This window comes from Dermacentor albipictus, chromosome 1, assembly GCF_038994185.2.
Source record: "Dermacentor albipictus isolate Rhodes 1998 colony chromosome 1, USDA_Dalb.pri_finalv2, whole genome shotgun sequence".
In the NCBI taxonomy this organism is placed as follows: Eukaryota; Metazoa; Arthropoda; class Arachnida; order Ixodida; family Ixodidae; genus Dermacentor; species Dermacentor albipictus.
Genome location: NC_091821.1, coordinates 102,185,948 through 102,207,030, shown reverse-complemented (window position 1 = coordinate 102,207,030; position 21,083 = coordinate 102,185,948). Strand labels below are relative to the sequence as shown.

General features: G+C 41.1%; 1 protein-coding gene across 2 annotated transcripts in view; it reads right to left on the bottom strand.

Annotated features, from left to right (window-relative positions):
• LOC135906151 (ATP-binding cassette sub-family A member 2-like) overlaps window positions 1-21,083 on the bottom strand; it is a 256,013-nt gene that overhangs the window by 222,577 nt on the left and 12,353 nt on the right. For both annotated transcript variants that reach the window (XR_010565654.1, XM_065437385.1), the window contains exons 3-5: window positions 12,324-12,435; window positions 6,274-6,431; window positions 1,869-1,990 (exon numbers count right to left, since the gene is read on the bottom strand). Coding sequence is in view for 1 of the 2 variants with exons in the window: in XM_065437385.1 (XP_065293457.1) it covers window positions 1,869-1,990; window positions 6,274-6,431; window positions 12,324-12,435 (392 nt within the window). In the remaining variant the exon portion in view is untranslated. The remainder of the gene's footprint in view (window positions 1-1,868; window positions 1,991-6,273; window positions 6,432-12,323; window positions 12,436-21,083) is intronic.

The following is a 21,083-nucleotide window of genomic DNA, read 5'->3' as shown; positions in this document are numbered from 1 at the left end:
AAGAGAAACCTCCCCTACCCTTATTCTGTCAAGTACTTAATGAATGGACTCGGCTTTTGGTGGAACTAACAATGTGGCTGCACACATCAGTGGTGGGTGGTACCACATGAAAACAACCTCCTCTTTCGGTGATGTGTACTGCCTCCTGTTCCACATCCAGAGTTGCATTGCACTTGCCACACATCTTTAACTGGTCGCATTAAAAGGCAACGTAACTATTTGTTCAAATTAATTAAATTATGGGGCTCTACGTCCCAAAACCATGATCTCATTATGAGGCATGCCGCAGTGCGGGACTCTGGAATAGTTTTGACCACCTGGGGTTCTAACGCAAACATAAATCTAAGTACAGGAGTGTTTTTGCACTTCGCCCCCATCAAAATGCAGCCGCCATGGCCAGGATTTGATCCTGTGACCTCGTGCTTAGCAGTGCAACACCACGGTCGAGAGAAGTGCACAATCATAAGGGCCTATTCAGCAGCTTTCATCAACATGGTCATTGCTTGGTCTTCAACCGCCGCATCTGGCTTACTGGCATGCTCTTGAGCTGCTTTTGATATCACATGACCACCACCACCACTTGATGGTGTGAATGGCTTCCTTTTTCATGTCCAAAGAAGCACTGCACTTGGCATGCTTTTTGAACAGGTCGAATAAAATGTACTGTAATTAATTATTTGTGGCGTTCTCAAGAAATTAAGGTTTCATACTGTAATTGTGCAGTCAAGTGGTACCTAAAAAAGCAAAAAAAAAAGTGGGACACTTGATTTTCACATCAGTATTCCTTTAAACGGATCACAATAATTTTATTCCCTGTTAGTCTCACTCTTTGAAACATGGGATGACTGATTTAATGTCAACACATTGCACTTGGAGATCACACCTGTCGCTTAGTGCATGTTTACTAGAATGCTCGCCTATCCCCTTTCTGCCCTTGACCAGCAATAGTTCCCAACCATCCCTGCCCCATTGTGCACTATAGGAATTCAATTATCCATATATAGACAAAAATGTGACATGCTACATACACAATATGTATGCACATAATGCTACAAATAAAGTCTCACTCTGTTTGTGCTCGAATAACAAATACACTCTCTTAATTATTGCGTAGTCACACTGTTGTATGACATTGTGCCCTTACTATCGACTCTTTCTCAAAAACTTTATTTTGTGTGTTGTATGCAACTACAGTGTTTAGCAGGATGTGCAGTCATACAACACATCACAGCGTGAATCACCAAATTAAATATTCACACACAAAAGGCATGATTGACATAAAATATTTTACAGCAAAAAAAGCTGGTGAAAGGTCATCTAGAAAAATATTTTCACGTAGTAGTGACAATGCAGGACTAGTGCCAAAACTAAGCCACAAATCTAACTTTTTATTAGGTGAACTTGCACCAAAAAAATAAGATACTCAAACCACTACAGCGATGCACATTATTGTTGGTCGTTGAACTTTGCTCTCACAATGTATGCATGATAATATATACTACACTGAAAAAAAAAGAAAGAAAGAAGTATGGTGAAAATAAAAACTAAAATGTATGTTCTGAATATAAGAAGAATAAGAACTGGAAAGTTATGCCAAATATTGGGAAAATAAAAACCAAAATACTGAACCCTATTTATGTTGTATACATGGAGGTCATCACCAGTGTCAATAAAATGATTTTTAAAGAGGCATTTGTCCCACAGATAGCAAGTGCAGGTAAGCCTGCACTACCACACACTTTCTTGTCGATTAAAATAACAATAGCAAAGTGAAAGAAGTGAAAACAGATTCAAAAAAAAAAAATTAGGGAGAAAAAAGATGTCCGCAAAGATGTAATGCTGTGTTCACATCAAACAGAACAACTTACTTGTTTCATATCAAGAGAAGAATTAAACAGAACATCCAGATCTTGACTTGGCAGTGATAAATTGGTAGATAAAAATTCCTTAAGCTCATCGGGGTCTTTTAGGAAGTAGTCTACCCTCATGGCTGTGAAAGAGAACACAAAACATAAGAGCTTGCACACAGTGGATACAACAGTAACATGTAATAATCTGAACTAATAATATTCAGAAAGTAGCATCTTGTGCATGCAGGGTGAAGACATTACACACTTGAAGTAATTATATTCCTAGTACTGAAGCAGGCTCTATCGCACTATTAGGTCAAATCAGCAACTCACCCCTATAGCCTATATACCCACACCCACTTTCATGAAAAAACTTGCCGAGAGAAAAATTATTTTCCCCACATGCTTCAAATTGAGAATTTATTTTTCCCACAAGCTTTCGTTATTGGCTGCGGTCAGGTACAGACACTTGTCTCAGTTCTCTATCGGCATCAAGACATATCTGAAGTTTACCAGATAGTAGTTACTAGCACAAAACTGTCAGCTTTGCTTCTGTAATATTAAAGAACTGCAATATTACGCGTGTTTCAGTAATTTAAGGCTAGTTAAGAGCTCTTAACCGATGGTGAGAAACCCAAAAGGTAAGCCATCTAGGTGGAGCGTCAAATTGAAACATTTAAGCGATAGCTTTTTTGCCCCAACTGCCACATTCTGTGGTTGTTGGTTGGTAATGGCATTTTCTAAGCTGAAACCAGCTCATTGATGAGGACATGCAAGGGTGAGCTGAGGGTTTTGGCACGAGTGAGTGCATTTCTCTCCGATTAAACAACGAAAGGGTCACAAAGCTAATGAATTGGCTTATATAGCCATTTGTACGACCCCTATAGTTGTGCCACTGACTGGCTCTACTCTCTATGGAATTATGCAACGAAACAAAAAATGATACCTTGATATCTTCACTGCAATATGCCTTCAAGCGCAAGTATGGCATGCAAAATACACTTTCAGCAGGAAGGGATCACTGGCTACAAAAAGGGTATTTGGCTGGCGGGCAGTCTATAGGACCATCATATAGCCTATGACTAGGGATTGGATTTTTCAGCATCTATTTTTGCAAAATTTGGCAAGCATTTATTTTCCTCAGGAAATTCAGTACTTACTTTTTTACAGTACTGCCTTTTCAGCAATTTGAAAAACTGCTCACACATACTTATATTGGCAGAGAAACAGCAAAATGAGAAAGCTTTATTGTCATAAAGGAAGCAAGGCAAATTAATTATTGAACTAATTAATTGATTATTTGCATCCACAAGCTGGCATGCACTGATGATGGCTCATGCTTGAAAAGCATCACTTTTTACCCCATGACCAAATCCCCTTCGCTTTTTTCACAGCCAGAGGCATAAGCTGACGAGGACACTCAGGAAGAGCGGGGCAGGAATGGATTCAGCACAAAGCTCCCCTATTCAATCCCCTTTGTCATGACAAGGTTAGCGAAGAAGCCCCGGTATTCAGGCGAGGCTGGCGAAAAGAAAGCCTGCTTGTCCAAAACCCCCCCTCTATTCCCCACATGCGCAGGAGCTGTTGTACAAGCACCCAACCCACTTGGGAAGGTCCAGTCACATTGATAGACCCAGTGTGACTAGCCAGGACGAATTCCTGAATAAATACGGCACTTTTCGGCTTCAACCAAATTTCTAAGAATGGAATCAGTAGGTAGTTTTCAACATTTATCAATAAAAATAAAGAACTCCAATCCCTAACTATGACTCTCTCAAATTTGGCCAGGAAGTTGGGGCTAGTGTACCAGTTGTAGATACCACTACTGATATCAAATTCCCTCTTCAATATACCCCCACCCCTTATTTCTTCTGAACAGTAGGTCAAAGTGCAATCTTTTCTAAATAAATGTTCTGTCATCATCATTATTCTCACAAAAGATACTGGAGTCTACAAACTATTTTGCACACAAAAATCTCATTTCAAGAATGGTGACTGTAATATGCAATATTCGGGGTGCACAGAAAAGTTTATTTTTGTCGAAACCACTATCTGCTCTTCACTACTTTGTAAGCAAGCACTCTGACCAGAGGAGCATAACAGCTTGGTTGCATGTTAATACTATCCCCATCCTTACTATAAACATTCAAATTTGCCAGAGACAACTTGCTGTTGCTAATGCTGTTGATAAGTATTAACCAACCTCTGGAGCAATGCTCCTCAACAAAAGAAATTAAACATCCAAACTGTGTGGCTTCACAGTTGACATTTTGCTATGACATGATGACTGCTCTCGCCACAACACAGCAGTGCCCACAGTTGCGATTCAATATTCCACACAAAAGTGGCAACTACAGGTCATCTTCTAGTGATGTTGACGCACAGACTAAAAAAATACCTCATGCAGTTTTCATAATGCAAAGCTACTCCTGAGTTATGAAAGGTGATCGTTGCAGTATTGACTTTGGGACCCTCGTCTGCATACTGTTTGTTATTTACTCATTGTTTCTTGACTGAAGAATAAACTGAAACTGAACTGAACTGATCTAGTGGAAGGCCGCGAATTAATATTCATGATATAAGGCTTTGTACTATTAGGCAACAAAATTTCAGGAGGTGGGCATTTGGACATTGAAACTTTATAAGAATAAGGCCACTACAGACACGAGAGATATATATATATAAATGAGATGCAAAAGGCGTGAATATTAAACAGGAGGTAAACGTCCAGTTCATTTCCCTGCACTGGGCAAGGGGTAATGGGAGACAAAAAGATTTAAAAAAAAGAAAAGCACCATGCAGAGAGAAAGACCACCGTATTTACTCACACAATGAACACACCCCCAGATTAGTTCCAAAAAATCTAATTTTCTTTTTTCCTCGCGTAATGAATGCACCCCCAACTTTCCTACTGTGCAGTCCCACGATCGAACAGCCGTGCTGTAGTTTTTCGGGGAGATTACAATCTTTTACTCTTGAACATGTGTTTAAAACAAGTGCACTTAATGCTTAACGCATCCTTTCTGCCACTGCTGGCACAACGGCCCCTCCCAGATTCGAGAGAGAAAAAAATTCAAACGGCTCCAGCAACATACGCAGTTTACGTAATTTATGCTATACGTAATTATTTACGTAATTTATGGCCGGCACATGATCGGCATAGTGGTCACAGTCGGGTGTAGTGTCTAATTTGCATGTCTGTGGCTCGCTTTTCTACCTGCCTTGGGTGTTGATGTGTGTGATGGGCCTTAAGTCGAGTTATACGCCTGCTGTGGGACATAGAGTTTATCTGCTCACAAAACAGAAATCCTGATCAGACACCGATAAACTTTGACATGCCGATGAGCAGGACGGTCAAGGAAAGAGACGCACACAGCTTTCTTGCCAAAACAGGTGCGCACTTTAATGTGATGCATGCAATAACGGCAGATGGCCGGAAGTGGCCATGATGATGAGCTGGGGCGCGATTGGAGTTCGCTGATCGCTGTTGGGAGCGTGCGTAGCGTGCATTCAGTTTTGCCGTGCGTGATTGGCCTAGGCCGCGTCGACTTTGCGCAGCTGATGTGTTGGTTCTTTATTCTATGGTGGAACCCCGATGTGGATGAAGCGGCCAGCGACCTGAACAGCAGGTCTGGTGGTTTCGAAGTGGAGGTAAGTTACGGATTGCAAATGGCATACATGTATTTTTACTGCAAAGTTATCTTATGCATGTTCCAAATCACTACCATTTACCTTTTCAACTTTTGCCGTTTTGAATATGTCCCCATGAAATTTACTCCTCATAATGAATGCACCCCCAACTTTGCTTCGGTATATTGGGGAAAAAAGTTAGTTCATTACAAGGGTATATACGGTACATACAGGAATTGAACATGCAACTTTGCGCTCAGCAGCGGAACATCACAGCCACTGAGCCACGATGGCAAATGCAGATAAGGCAGATAAGAAAATAAGCCAGTGTAGTAATCACTAGTACGAAATTTGCAATTACATTTATTGACAGCAAGTTAACTACTACGCAAAATTATTACCATGACAGAAAGCATATTAATATGTCACTGCTGCTTATCAGCAAATTAACACAAGTAGCACCTATTCCTGTCTTAAACTCAGCCATTCAATTCAAGAACCTCATTAGGCCATTTACTTGGCCACTAGATGCAGCAAGTGGCACATTTGTACATGGTAACTGGCAGTGCAGTTCTGGCATAGAAGCCAACCCTATATACAATGTCCAATAGAGGCTGCAATTTCAAATAGTATTATGACAGACAGAAAAAATATTGATACTTTTATTCCAAAATTTTCTAGGATTAAAAATTTTCCCATTATACCAGGACACTTCCATACACTCATCAATTAATTGAAAAGAACATGGGAAACCTTTAAATAAGAAAATTTAACGACAGTCACTGGTTTTTACCTGGGGCCTGTGTGAAGCAATCATGTAAGGCTATGGGATCCTCTACAATGGTCTTGAAGATAGAAGGAATAAGATCTAAGTCTCCAAGTGTAAAGCCTGGTAAAAAAAAGTTGTGGTGCTTCGAGACATTCTTTAGTCGCTCGAGAAATGGAGTAACTCTGAAAAATAACGAACATCAATTAATGAAGTAGTTAATGTATGCAACAGTTCATCAGTTGAACACATTCGCCAAACATTGGGATAAACACACCTACCCACTCAACATGATATTGAGAGTAACCTTTAGCCCGGAAGCTCTTATCCAAATACATGGAAATGGAGAAATCACTTTTTTAGCAACCACTGTGCTGATTTTGATGAGCTTTGTTACAGTTAAAAGAACAATTTTAAATCTAGTGACTGAGAAGCAAATTTTTATTTATGCCGTCAATATTTTTAGAAAAATTCTTGAACATTTAAAGATATAAAAAAAATTAATGTATCAAGTTAACAACTCTGTTTTAACTCAGAAATGAAAAACAATATTACAATTCTGTAAATTCCACCCAATAATACATCTAAAACAAACAAAATTGATGTATTATACACCACTCGGAAATATACCACTAATTTGTGAGTAGTAGTAGTGTTTAAAGGAACCTAGGTCTAGTGTGGTCTGTTTCTCTGATCAAAAAGGAAAACCCACAAAAATATTAAAATACCACTACACACCATCTCACAAGCAGGCTGCAGCACTGCGGAAGCTACACGAATCCTTAGCCAATAAGAAGGCCGAATGCCCCTCGAGATGTGCACATTCACGCCGCGTCGTCTGCTCAGTGTCTGCTTGCCATCATGTTAAATGCTTCGTGGTTGTTGGAATGAAGCAAAAAATGCTTTGACACTATAACCATAAGATTTGTTTACATGCATGCGATAGTGAGGCTTCGCTTCACCTGTGCGCTTTCCCTGCATTTACCTTGCAGCCTACTTAGCAAGTAGCAAGGACAAACGCCCTCATAAATACTCACCTGTGGCGTAGCGTCTGCTTGGCATCTACTTGGTGTTTGCTCGCTACCGTCATCACGTCCCACGCTAGAGTGGGGCAGTAAATTAATGATGCAGTGAACAACTAAGCCTTTCTAGTATTCCGCATCGGCAACGCATCATCAGTGCTAATGTTGTGGCGCCATCTGCCAACTAGAAATCAAACCAGTTTTGAGGCTTGGCACCGTGTCTGTAGTCCTAGCAGCATGAAAACAAACAGCCGATCTCAATAATTAGGGAAGAACATGTTTAATTCTTTGACCTAGGCTTGAGATAAAACTTAGCGATGATGGATTTTGCCACTTGTTTCTTGCTGACAGCGTGGAGAGCCAGTAACAAGCACGAATTCGGATTGAAGTGGGTGGTTGGCACTGTATGGGCACTGCCATGTTGCCATGGTTAGCGTGACTATAACGGTAACTGGTGGTAACTACCACAGTAATTCTCGGTATACGATGTGCATGCACAAAGGTCCTAACATGTCACGTATTGCTGTACCATATCATGTAGCGAGCGAAAATAAAACTCTCTAGTGTAGCCAATAATCAGTCAGTTATGCCCGGAACTATATACCGCTGCACAAGGATATTGCCTGTGTACGCATCATACTTTCGGCAGTGTTGAAACCAGCTTGTGAGAAAGAGTATAGATAAGGCATTCACACACCATGAATTCCAGCACACTTAAACACAAACGTCGTCAAATACAAGCCTCGCTCAAGAGACTGGTAATGAACACTGGCACTCTTTTCCCAACGCACCAGTAGCTTTCGGCACATACCTTTGGTCCTTATAAAACGTGAAGGTCTGGCTTTGAACGTACACAAGATGCACAGTGTTCTAGATGGCAAGGATTACGTCTCAGACAGCTGCTTTCACTGGCGTGTGCACGCATTGTAGCATGGTATTTTTTTAAATTATGCACACTTTCTTTCTGTGCCAGAGAAAAAAGCCACACAGGACCTAGGTAGCTTTAAACACTGTTATCAGTCATTTTTCGGCATCCTACCCAACTTTTGCACTGACACCTCATCAATGCGTATGAGATGGATATTAGTCTGCTCAAAGACTGCTTGGTGCAGGATATTTAGAAGCACTACATCTGCTTGTGGAATGCTTGTGCCGTTTTGCATTTTCGATTTAGTTTCATATTGCGCACAAGTGAAAGTATCACTGTCTGCCTTTACTAGGCAAACAGTGGACAGGGATTTCAATTCATGCTTCTCCTTAATTCCTATGGGCACAGAATGTGTATTTGCAGTGATGTTTACGATGTTTGCACTGCACGCCTCATAACTGTTTTTGATAACTACCTTAAGTCTTTGATTGGGCACATCTAGTGTGCCTAATAATTGTTTGCTGCATGTAAACTGATGGTACCATTTCTTGCACATCTTTTTTATGCATATGCGATTCATCACATCTGTTATGAATGCATTTACAATGTACAACCAATTATTTTTGTCTAGTCGAACCTGTGAGCTCCTTGCTATGGTGATTTATGTAACCTCATTATTCATGCTTCCTGATCTCTCCATTACAGGGAGGTGTTAAAATTCTGTACAGTGTGCTTGCTCATCATTTATTTGTTTCTATTCATTCTGATGAAAAGCAAACATTCTATAGTTAGAACTATTCATTCTTCTTATGTATAGTATTTAAAGTGTTTTCTGAGTTAAAGCATTTGTAATGTTTATTGGATAAATTAATTATTTAGAGAAGGTCACATGTAGAGCGAGTACATAAGAAATAAATGCATTCTTACATGGGTAAATGAGAGTTTCTGCAATATTTTACTTAAAATTTGACTTCAAATTTCCAAGCACAAGCAATCCACATTCAAAACACTTGTGGGCAAGTGGGGCAGGGTGATATGCCTAGCAGCCTCACCAGGTATGACTAGGAAGACTGACGGCCTCAGGGTAGAATGACGTGTTTTCGCCACATTCACTTAATTTTATCACTCAGAAACTTAATTTTAGAAGTTAGCGACAACTATTGAGGTGCTCAATGTCCCATCAGCTGCAGCTTTGCCTCGAAATAGTAAGCAGGATACAGCAACAGAATGTGGCAGGTAAAATACTATGTTTACAGCTCATGCATTACACCTGATGCAATTTTCAGACATTTACGAGTTTCAGCATGACTGTTCATGTCCTATTGCCTGCCACGAACAGTATGACAACAACACTGCATTGCATGTGCTGCATCATCATACTGAAGTGTCCATATTCAGGGCTGCTGGAGCAGTGCAGTCTAACAAACCAGCACATTTTGTGGAGGGCAGACAATCATTATTGCCATGTGAAATACCTCTGCGACATTCAGTGAACTGTCTCTGTAACTAAAACCAAAGTCACTTCAATGCAGTGGTACTGAGAATCACAATGAAATGGACATGCAGTTTCTGTGTGAGGAATAGTTTCAATTCATCATCATTAGCATATTGCAGCTGTAGTACTAGCCATGGCTTTGGATATTTGGCGTGTAAAGTGTTGTATTGGGACATGAAAGTTTTCAGTATGCTTTAAGTCAAAAAGGTAGCTCATAGATTTCTAGGTTCTCAACGAGGGTTCAAGAGGGCGCTGTCAAATTAAGAACATCACAATTATGAAAGTAGTACTTTCACTACCTTTTGCTCATCATTATTTCTTACAGTGATTATGGACACCACTTTTCTCGCTCTTATTAACCAAGACATCCAGAGGTTTGCTTCTATTTCTAGTCAGCAATTCTCAAGCGAATTCACTTTACATCACTTTATTTCATTAAAGACTCCACATAGGTATATTACATAAAGGGGGGGGGGGGGGGTAGGCAAATAAGATGGCACAATGCTGGGTCTTTGAAGGCATTTTCATAATCTTGCATTTTTTAGCAACGTCCGAGTTTTCAACAACCATTGTTTTTATATAACATAACACAAACTTTGATTTACAAAGTTTTCTTGGGTTAAATATTATGCAGAACACTACTATGGACTGGGATTTTTAATGAAGTTTTGCCTTTCTTGTTAAAGTATGAACACAAGGTGGAAGTGCAGTTGTATCAGTGCCAATTATATATAACTTTTCTTTTATATGAAAACTACTGAAATATAAAGAAATGGCTTCACAGTAGCATTTTTTGGGCCTTCCTAATGTTATATAAGGCACACAAATTCTGAACTTTCTTGTCATTGCAGAACAGTAGCTTTTATAACTAATCATAGTCACCTAAACTTTTGAATAGTCTTAATTGCGACAAATTATTTTGTAACAATAAAATTTGGCAAACATTAGTGTTCTGAACATACCCTTACAATGTTTATTAAGATTAAGCCAGCAGTTCAAAAGTTAACCTTCATGGCTGTGCCCCCCCCTTAATCCCGTTAATCACAAGTTTGCAGTAAGGCTAATGCATTTCTGTTCATGTTGTGTTTTATACAAACATGACACGTTCGTTCTTGATTTGTACAAAAAATAACAGTTCAGTGCAATTCAGGGGTAAATGTGAGAGAAATTCGTTAGCATCACGTCACATCTCTTTGAAGTCCCAGATCCGTGATTCAAACCGTGTTCACCACACTGCAAAGTATTCTTCAGCTCACTTGACACACATCCTGCCTTCTTGAGGAGCGAAGTGCAACTAAGTGATGGTGGTCCAGAGAAGGCCATCGTCAGTTGTACTATATATATCTATACATATATATCAAAACAGAGACTGAGAGACATGCACACACACATGTACCTTTTTTCCACTTTGACACTCCTAATGCTAACACATTAATATTCCTTGGCAAAAGCATGTTTAAATGGCACTCCAAGGCCATTTACCAAATAAAATAACAAAACCCATTGCAGTCTCTTGCTTTTAAGTCTTTTCATATGTTGTGAAAGCTTATCAGCTTTGTTTACACATATCCAATATTAAAAGAAGGGGAACCGCAAAGCTCGGTTTTGTTAATCATGATCACACAAAACCAACAGCCAATGAAGTCAAGGAAAGCACTGGGGAAATTAGCTGTGGTTGTAATTGAAATGTAGAAAATAATAACGAAAATGGAAAGGAAAGTGGACGAAAAGATAACTTGTCGCCGGTGGAGACCGGCAACAAGTTATCATGCTATGTGATGCCATTGGGTAGAAAAGAATGTTCCACATACACCCACCATGGCTCCAAGTGGTGCTGGCTAACACTACCAGGGCTAGATATAGAAAATATAAATACCCAAGTTAGTGGACGGATTGATAGCCATCGCCGTAGCACAATCGGTAGTGGAACGTGCGTGTAATGCGGAGGTTGTGGGTTCGGTCCCCATCGGCAACAAGTTCTCTTTTTGTCCCCTTCCATTTCCGTTTTCTTTATTATTTTTTACATCCATAGCTAATTTCCCTGGTGCTTTCCTTGGCTTCACTGACTGTTGGCTTTACACGATCATATCCAATATTTCAGCACCAAACACTGAACTGCCACAGTGGACAGGGGTGTGTAAGCAAATTTCCCCTACTAGTGTAGTCATACAAATATCTCGGAAGACAAATAAACCATTATTAAGGATACTAAGAAACAGAAACAAGGTAACAATGCAGTTTCATGACAGAGATTAGTTTCACACTTGTTATCACTACAGAGGATACGGGAAGCGCCATTACACGATCCTATAGCTAAAACGCCATGCAAATGGCAGTGCCAACCTCTTCAGTGGTGGAGCTTCAGGTCAATACCAATATGCATTCACACGAGGTAACTGCAACATTAGTACTCCCACCTTCATAGAGTGTCACTTTGTATAGTTTAACAGCTCTTTTTATGTCTCCTTAAAATTAGAAGTCATTGAACTGCTAATAATCTATTTCATTTTGTCACTGTAAAGCATAATCATTTTTATTTCTACTATAACCTAACAAAGCATATTGGTAATTAAAATAAAAGCAGCCATCACTTTTAAAGTACGAACAAATTTTTCCACAGAAATTGAAGTCGTTATTGTCTTTAAATAATTTACAAAGTATTTTGCCATCTTCCCTAAATCAACATACTTACGTGCTGTTAGGAAATGTCGCAAAGCCATTGCTGTCTCTTACACCATTGTCACAGAATGCCTGCATCACAGCAATAACTCCAGCTGATGGCAATGGGAAGGCAGGAAAAGAGGCTGCACAAGAAAAAAAGTTTGCAACTGAATGTAAGAATTAAGAACATAAAACAGAGCAATCTTAAAAAAACCATGCTTACACTAGTAGCATCAGTACACCACTCAGTTGAATAATGTGACAAATACTCCTACCTGCCCCACAAGTGGCCTAGGAAACATTTCTATGCCGAAATTGCTGTGGTCCAGGCTAAGCGCACCAATACTCTAAACTAAGTATGGCCTAATACAGAAGAGAGGCAGTAAGAATAGCTTAAAGGGATAGCAGTCATTCAGACCTCTATATTCATGGAAACTTTCAGTCTTGCTTGCAGTGCCAAAAGAAACAATGAAGTGATTTGTGATAAGAAGACAGAAAGCAGACATCATTGCTGCCTTCAAACTTTCTCAGCCACATAGCACTTGGATAAAAGCACTGAATGTCTATGTGTAGCCTGTTTGAGAGCACTGCAATTGCAGAGTGCAGGAAGGTAAGTCATGTGCAGTTTCATATGTCGCAGGCTTTCCTTACAACACGAAAAACAATTACTGTGCAATAGGTAGGAAATTAAACATTGCTAAATGCAATATTTTCTGTAATGTTCTACATCCTTCTCATAGGAAGCGTACCCCTAAATTTATTATTTAGGGAAATTAATCAGTACAAAATATAGACTATTTATGCAATTAGGATACAAAAAATAGTGTGACCTGTTCCATAGAGTTGCCAACACCATGCTGTTAGTCGCGTTCTCCTATAATGGACTGGCAAAATTTTTAACCCTAGCTCAAGTAAAAGCAAGGGCACCCTATGCACATGACGTGTGTGTAGTACAAATACTTTGATTTTTTATTATTTCGTACAAGCAGCAACAACTTAATCATTTGGTGCTCTGTAACAAAGTAGCCGAAATAAATATGCAGCAGCGGGCACACTCATTGTGAAAAATAGACAGGCCACTAGGCACATGACTGAAGCTGACTTCGGACCATATAGTGGAGGTCCCAATGCATCTGCAAAAGTCTAAAGTGCTGGCAAGTGAGAAGAGTTCTCATGGTAGCATTCCAAAGTTTCAGAGTGTCAGAAGTGGTCTAGGAGCCCTGTCACATTGCATGCAATCATCTTCTGTCATGTGGGTCATCTTACGTCATTTTCCAGCGAAGCTGTATGCGGCTAGGGTTCCATTTACTTATCGTGTCCATGCGTCAACAATGAAGAAGGTGAACGTATGCCAACCCCGGAGATAGTGCAATACTGGGCCGACTCTCAGCGGAGGTGAAGCAGGCTTCAAGCACACTGCCAATAATAATAATAATAATAATAATAATAATAATAATAATAATAATAATAATAATAATAATGATGATGATGATGATGATGATGATGATGATAATAAATGAAACAAATAAATCAAGATTTACATGCTTTTCATGCTTGTGCATCAACAATAAAATGTGAGCATGGGCCAATCACGGAGATAGTGCAATACCAGGCTGACCCGTGACGGAGGTGAAACAGGCTTCAAGCACTCTGCCCCTAATAATAACAAATAATAATGAATGAAATAAGTAAATCAAGGTGCACTGTTTCAAGTTGACAGGTATACTGGAATCATTTGTGAACAGCACATGGACTCACAAGAAGGAGGCGTTTCCATGTACACAAAGGACAAAATATGTATGACCATACACCCTTGACTCGCAAGAGGACAATGCCACGAACTATGGGGATGTCTGTGCTGTACAAAGGGAAGATGGAATTGTGATATGCACCGTGTATATATCTTCACGCACACTCAAGTGTGATATTGAGAACTTCATGACCACATGCTTTGCATGGGTTAGCCGCGATGGCACTACCCCTGTGATCATCATTGGAGGCTTCAATGCGAACATTTCAAAACCAGACAAGGAATGGTTCACTCAGTTTGTGCTAGAAGACTTTGGTTTGACACACTAATCCAAGTCACTCAGCCACTCAACAACAGTCGTGTATAGGTTTTACTTCAGCCAAGATTCTGTCTAAGGTTGTAAACAAACCAATCAGTGTATATGACAGTAATCCCAAAGCTATCATCACTCCCGTTACCAAATGATGAAAATAAATACATGTACCCTTGTCTAACTGTGTGTGATGTGCTACAGCTTCACTGGCCCTCCACCTTCACAGAGTACCATCGCTCCTAATTTTTTTGACAATAGGTGCACCCATTGCTTGCATATTTGCTTCCTTTAACTTGTTACAGAGCACCAAACAATTAAGTAGGTGGTGCTTGTACAATATAATAACCTGATATAAGATACAAGACAATATAAGAGACCTGATTTTGTACCCACGCATCAGGGCCCCACCCCTTTGGTATGCAAGCACAAATTATGGGTTATGAAGTGGTACAGCACTCACATTATTGTGCCTATAAATGCATATTTCAGTCCACTGTGCCTATATATACCTAATAATAAACCCTTGAAAATACGCTTTGGGGCAGGGCTATTTTTTGTTTCAAAACCACATTCGCTTACTTCTTTCCACAAGACCCAGCAGCATTGGCAGATGCTGTTGCCAATGACAATGTACCTCGCAATGTGACTCGGAAAATAAGCACTTGCATTGTCAATGTTATCTGAGCTCTTGAGGGCCTCTCACTATATTGCAGAAGAGCAGCAAGTTGGGCTAGTTGGTGTAAGTTCATCTTGTAATACTGGGGTTAATGCGCTAAGACAGACGGACAACAGAAGTAGAAAAGGACAGGATGCGCACAGACTCACAACTGAATTTTATTATAAAGGGTGAAAGATGACATATATATACAATTTTTTTACGACATCATCATGCTGATAGGCCATCCAAAATTGCTGCCGTCACAATCTTCTGTCCAGAAATTGCACCTCACAATCAGCAAGCACAATGGAGGGATCGCTAATACATACACGCGCTTTCTTCTTTACAACAATGCCTCGAACAGCTCCCGCGTACGACGATCCCCATGACAGAACATTTTTGCTTTTTCTAGAAGCGGAAGGAACACCTTCTTTGTCTCTTTTTCACAATCCCTGCAATCTATTGCTACGTGGAAAAGCTCATCAGATGACTTGTATATATATGTCATCTTTCACCCAATAAAATTCAGTTCTGAGTCTACGCACGTCCTGTCCTTTTCTACTTCTGTTGTCCGTGTGTCGTAGCGCAGTGACTCCAGTATTACAATATCACTCTCACTATATGTCTAACACTGGTTAGCAATGCCAGAGAAATGGATCATCAAAAATCTTCAACAGTGGACACGCAACTGCATGTTACACTGCACGTGGGGATTTGAGAGAAAAGCGCAACGTTTTGAAAAGGAGGTAGAGCATACTTTAGCTTGGAGAGACTGCTGACTGCAGATTGTGCAGCGTGTGTGTGTTAGGTGGAAGTGTGCAAAGTTCGCTGGAAGTACTGTCCACTGTAGTTACATGGTCCCCTTTTTCAGCACCTCCGCTCCTTTTGTGGTTGTACAGACAAACCAGTCGATGGCAGCTCATCTTAACTCTGCAGTAGATGAAGCAATAAATTCTGCCCCTTCCACAGCCCTCCCCCATTTTTTTTTTTATTTAAAAAGGTGCATGTAAGGAGGAGGAGTAGATTTTAATGAAGAGAAAGGAGGAGAGGTTGGCCTGCAGAGCGTGTCTCTAGCCTGCTACTCCTCACTGGGGAAAGGGGACGTGGGAAATACAGGGAAAGGTAGGTGGCGGGTGATTATGTTATGGTACAATGAGATACTATATACACGTCCAATATGCGGATGCGCACTGTAGACGCAATACACGTAAGAGTAATCTTGTCCATGCAAAATGTAATCTTGTCACAAAAAGTTATTGCGCAAACACATTTCGCACTGACTGCACGTCTCACAGCTTCTAGAGGCGATCGTCTAAATCAGTCTCACTTAAAAAGTTCAAAAGTGATTTTATGGCACGTTGAGCACAGTCAACACTCCTACACGCGCCCAAAAGCTTTTCTTCTGAAAAGGGGCGGGAGTCCAAGCTGTCAACTGTAGATTTGAGTGTTCTTCGTTCGGCCGCATAATGAGGGCACACGCAAAGTACGTGAGCTATTGTCTCGAGAGTGTGACAGACGCTACATTCAGGGTCCCGTGCTTGTCCAATCTTGTGAAGGTATCGATGGGTGTATGCCACACCCAGCCGTAATCGATGAAAGAGTGTTTTCTGGCTTCTCCGCAACCGAAGTGGAAGCCAGGAATTGTAATCCAGCGTCAAGTCTATGGAGGCGATCTTGTCGATGTTCGGGGTTGTCCCAATGTCGCGCCGTATAAGTTTTAATGGAGGTATGGAGCAAGGCGTTAATGTCATACCGGGAAAAATGAATTTTTAAAATGGTTCAGTCAGTGTGCGCCTTTTTTTTGCTTCCGCATCAGCTTGTTCGTTTCCAGCTATTCCACAATGGCCAGGAATCCACTGCAGCACGATGGTATGCCTGGAATGAGACGCCTCAGCAAGCAGAGACATGATGTCATAAACCAGAGGACTATATGCGGTTCTGTCATTCATATAATTGCTGATGAGTTGCAGTGCTGGTTTTGAGTCACAGAACACTGTCGACTTCTCGAGACTGTTGTAGTATGCAGCGAACTGCTTCTCGAACTCCGGTCAACTCAGCTGCTGCAGACGACGTCCTGTGTCCTATCTTGAACCGTTGTGCGATGCCCATTCCTGGCACCGTGTAGGCCGCCGCGGAAGAGGTCTGTGTCACAGAACCATCTGTAAAAACACGTCCGTAATATCCATACATGTAAGCAATGTATGATAGCGCGAAATGCTTGAGCCCAGCAAGCGGCATTTTCCCAACATTCCCAACCCAACATTTGCTGCACTTCATTCGAAGCCATCGATGGCCTCATCCTCTGGCACAGTAGAAAAGTTCAGCTACTTCGGCCGGCAGCGTCGCTGGGTCACTGTCATCAGCCTCTGAATAAGATTTAGAGATGTAGGCACGTTGCTTGCATTGCTTCTGTGGTGTGGCGTGCTCGAGAATAAAAAGATGGCCATATTAGTTGTGCCAGCATGCATCATTTTATGCATAAAGTCGCACTGTTGTATAAAACACATCGAGGAAAATTTTGGTAAAAAATATGCCACTTACTAGTCTGGAAAATACGGCACTAAGAAGAATGAAAACAGCATGATTCTAGCCACTCGGCACTGACCAGCCACCTTCGTACTCACATTTTTTCATTGACGACATAGAGTTCCTCATTAATGGAAAATGAGACATCCATTCAATCATAGCAATTGCTACAAAGGAAACCTATACGAATTCTTCTAAAAGAAGGCCTCGCAGTTGAAGAAAAATTCGTCCTGGTCCCAGACCAGCCTATATTCTAGATACACAAAGTATCTAGAAAAGGAATTAGCCCGCATGGAACAGTGAAAACATCTGCCAAGAAAACACAATGCGCGATTCCAGCCGTCCGGCATGCAATTTTGGGCCATAAACATCCGCCAGGAAAGGATTTCTGAAGCTGCGTGTCAAACCATTCCCACGTGAGCTACCTCAGCAACAGCATAATGCCCTCTGGACTGTTGTGAATCCATGGGGTCCCTGCTCAAGAGCACTGCCTAAGTGGCAACAGTGCACTTTGTACTGATGTGCAATAGACCAGAGAGAAGGTGTTTTCTCCCCCCAATGGGAAGTGCAGCAAAGGCTGAGGCTCATGTCAGCCAGCCAGCAACAAGAGCTGGCTGCAGGTTCCAGAGAAACAAGGAGAGCTTGCCAATTGCGTGCTATTAATCCTTCTATGAGGATTCCATTTGTTTAGGTTACACTGTTGAGTTACACTGAGGGCAACCAGTGGCAGACAATGAATAAACTTAATAGAACTTTTCCTTGGGCATTTCGGTGGGTGCCTTGTGCATGTGTGTGTCTTTGCTTTTGCATATCACATCCAGTGCCCAAAAACCATGTTTAGTAAATGAAGGAGTCTTTTTTCCAATTACTTTCTGGCTGGCCGATATGACCCACAAGTTTCACGGCACTACACGGAGTTCGTGAGATGGAATATTAGTGAAGCAAAGTGCTTACTTTGACCACCCTTGACAGACATGCCACCCTTGACAGACACATGAACGTCTTGCGACATAACACCAACATAAAAATATTGAAAAATATTTCAGCTTACATACTATACAATCAAGTAGCTTTGCAACTTTGCAACGAGAAATTATGTAAGTTCGGGCTTGTTGGTGTTCCATTACTGCATTTTGCGCACGACACAAGACAAGGACAGAGACAAGGATAGCACCTGTGATCGTCGGTTTTAACTCTGTCCTTATCTTGTGTTGCATGCTAGATGCAGTCTTGCAAGGAGATCGACCGATTGATGCACAACAGTCATATTTCTGGCCACAAAGTGTCCTAAAATCATGTGTAGTTTGAGAAAGTTTGTCTGTGTGGCAATATGAAGGTGAATATTTACCTATTTCATATCGCACCCTGTCACACAAATATTGGTTTACAGAGAATTTATGAAAGCATGAGCGTTTAGAAGAACGTTTAGAAGTTGGCTTTGTATGTTGAGCCTACGTACCTTGAAAAAAGCACTCGTTTAGCAGTATGTGAATGAAAAAGTCAGATACAAGCTAAATGAACAAACTTAGAAAATTATTATGAGAACCCCCCCATATAAATCTAAATTTAACGAAACTTCACACACAAGAAGAGCAAACCATGATCATTTAGTACTGCAAAAATTGGATTTGGGCTTTTCACAACATAAAAGTTATATTGATATAAACTTCCTTGTTTTCTTGGCATCTTTCTGAACAGAAATAGAGTTCACACCTTAACACCACTTATTACCATATTCCTTGCATGGACAACCCGCACCCCCAATCACAACAGCCAGTAAAGAGAAAAAAAGGACCACGCGTATAAGCCGTGGAAATAGCTGCATACAACAACGCTAAAACCTTTGCAAAAAGTCTTTGCACTGATGCATAACTCGCCTATGTCGTAACTTCAGCCAGCTGCTCTCTATATCCCCTCTTTTCAGGGGTGCTGTTAAAGCTTGATTAACACAACAGACACATCATGGACGCATCACGGACAAAACAGTCACATGACATGTGACGCGAATCGGGTCACTTCACAGCTAACATTCTCATGACAAAGGGTGACAGCGTGAACGGAGCAGCCCTCGCATGGACAACGGTGATGGAGCAAAGGCGGCTGAGCCACATATTGCCAAGTGTTTCGCGTGGTCCAGGGGTGCACTACCGGCACGGGTGTTGTACGTATGATCACGTGATATGCAATTCGAAAGCTCAAATCACTATTTGCTATGTCGTGTGACAGCTTTATCATCAGCTTCTACTGGCTAGGACGGCCACTGAGCGCAGCTCATCGCGATCCGAGTTCTAGGTTGCCAGCACTTTGAAGTGTGGCTTCACGCCACACTTCAAAGCGCCACACTGAAAAGCAAGCATACATACATTAGTGCGTCTTATTTCATGTGTACCTGTGGAATAAAACACAGCTAGCAGTCAGTGAAGTGTGCTACTATAAGGAAGAGAAGTTAAGATTTCAAATGATGTATACATCATCATTATCTGCCAAACTGAGGATCAGTGCCCACGCAAACATGTACATGCAATGCAGCCAGTGTGGAACCACCACCTTAACTCTTGCTCACTGTCCGAGCAGTGTGCCCGTTACAGATGTTGACAAGAAAAGTTGGTGGGAGATGTAGCCATAACATTCCTCAGTGTAAGAATTGTGGCAAGCATTAAGTACATCCTTTTGCTTTAATAAAGCAAAATGATGTTCTTGCTTTTTAAGTTAAAGAAAAGCAAGTGGGAGGTCAAATACCAAGCACATGGAAGTCCAAGACCAATGGATGAAAATAAATTTTTGCTAAAGAGAACTTATGAAAATGCATCCAATTTTCTCCTTAAAATAAACCTGAAGTATGCATGGTTATTCACTTTTGTAAAACACGCACCTTGCTTTCATGAAGTCTCAACAAACTTGGTAGGTTCAAAAATGCAAGCTACTAGTGTTACATGCTATGATTAGTTTATTAAGACAAACAATGCACATTTCTTCATGTCTCCTAAAAGACACAGCTTGCATACAATCATAGGCGTATTTACCTGGCGCGGGGAGGCAAGGGGGGCACTTGCTCCCCCACTCTCAGGACTGGAGGGGGGGGAAAGTAGGTGATTTGCCTCCCAACTTTTGAAACCCGCGAATATATGTGCCTAGAGTCCCAACCAAGATCACTCGAATCTACAGAAAGTGTCTTGAACTGATAATGGGGGACTGGCCTCTTCATCAGCTGCATGTGGAGTCTCGGCCACATTGGTTCTTCAGCGCACTCATCACTGGTATTTAAATAGCAGAGAGTCTACTCAGTAACAGTTCGCAAATTTCCCCACTTCTGTAAGTCTGCAGTAGTCTTTCAAGTCTTGATCTAGACACTGATTTGAGCTACTTGGTTTGTCAATAGTGCAATTGAACCTCAATAGTGCAATAGAGGTTCCCAGAACTTTGAAGACTGCTTTCACTTATTTGGTCGTGAAAGGTGTTCTCCCGGTGAAACTGAGGCAGCACGAAGCGTTCGCTTCTCGCTGCCGGCAGTCTTTATCACGTCAGCGTTATGACAGCTAGTGCT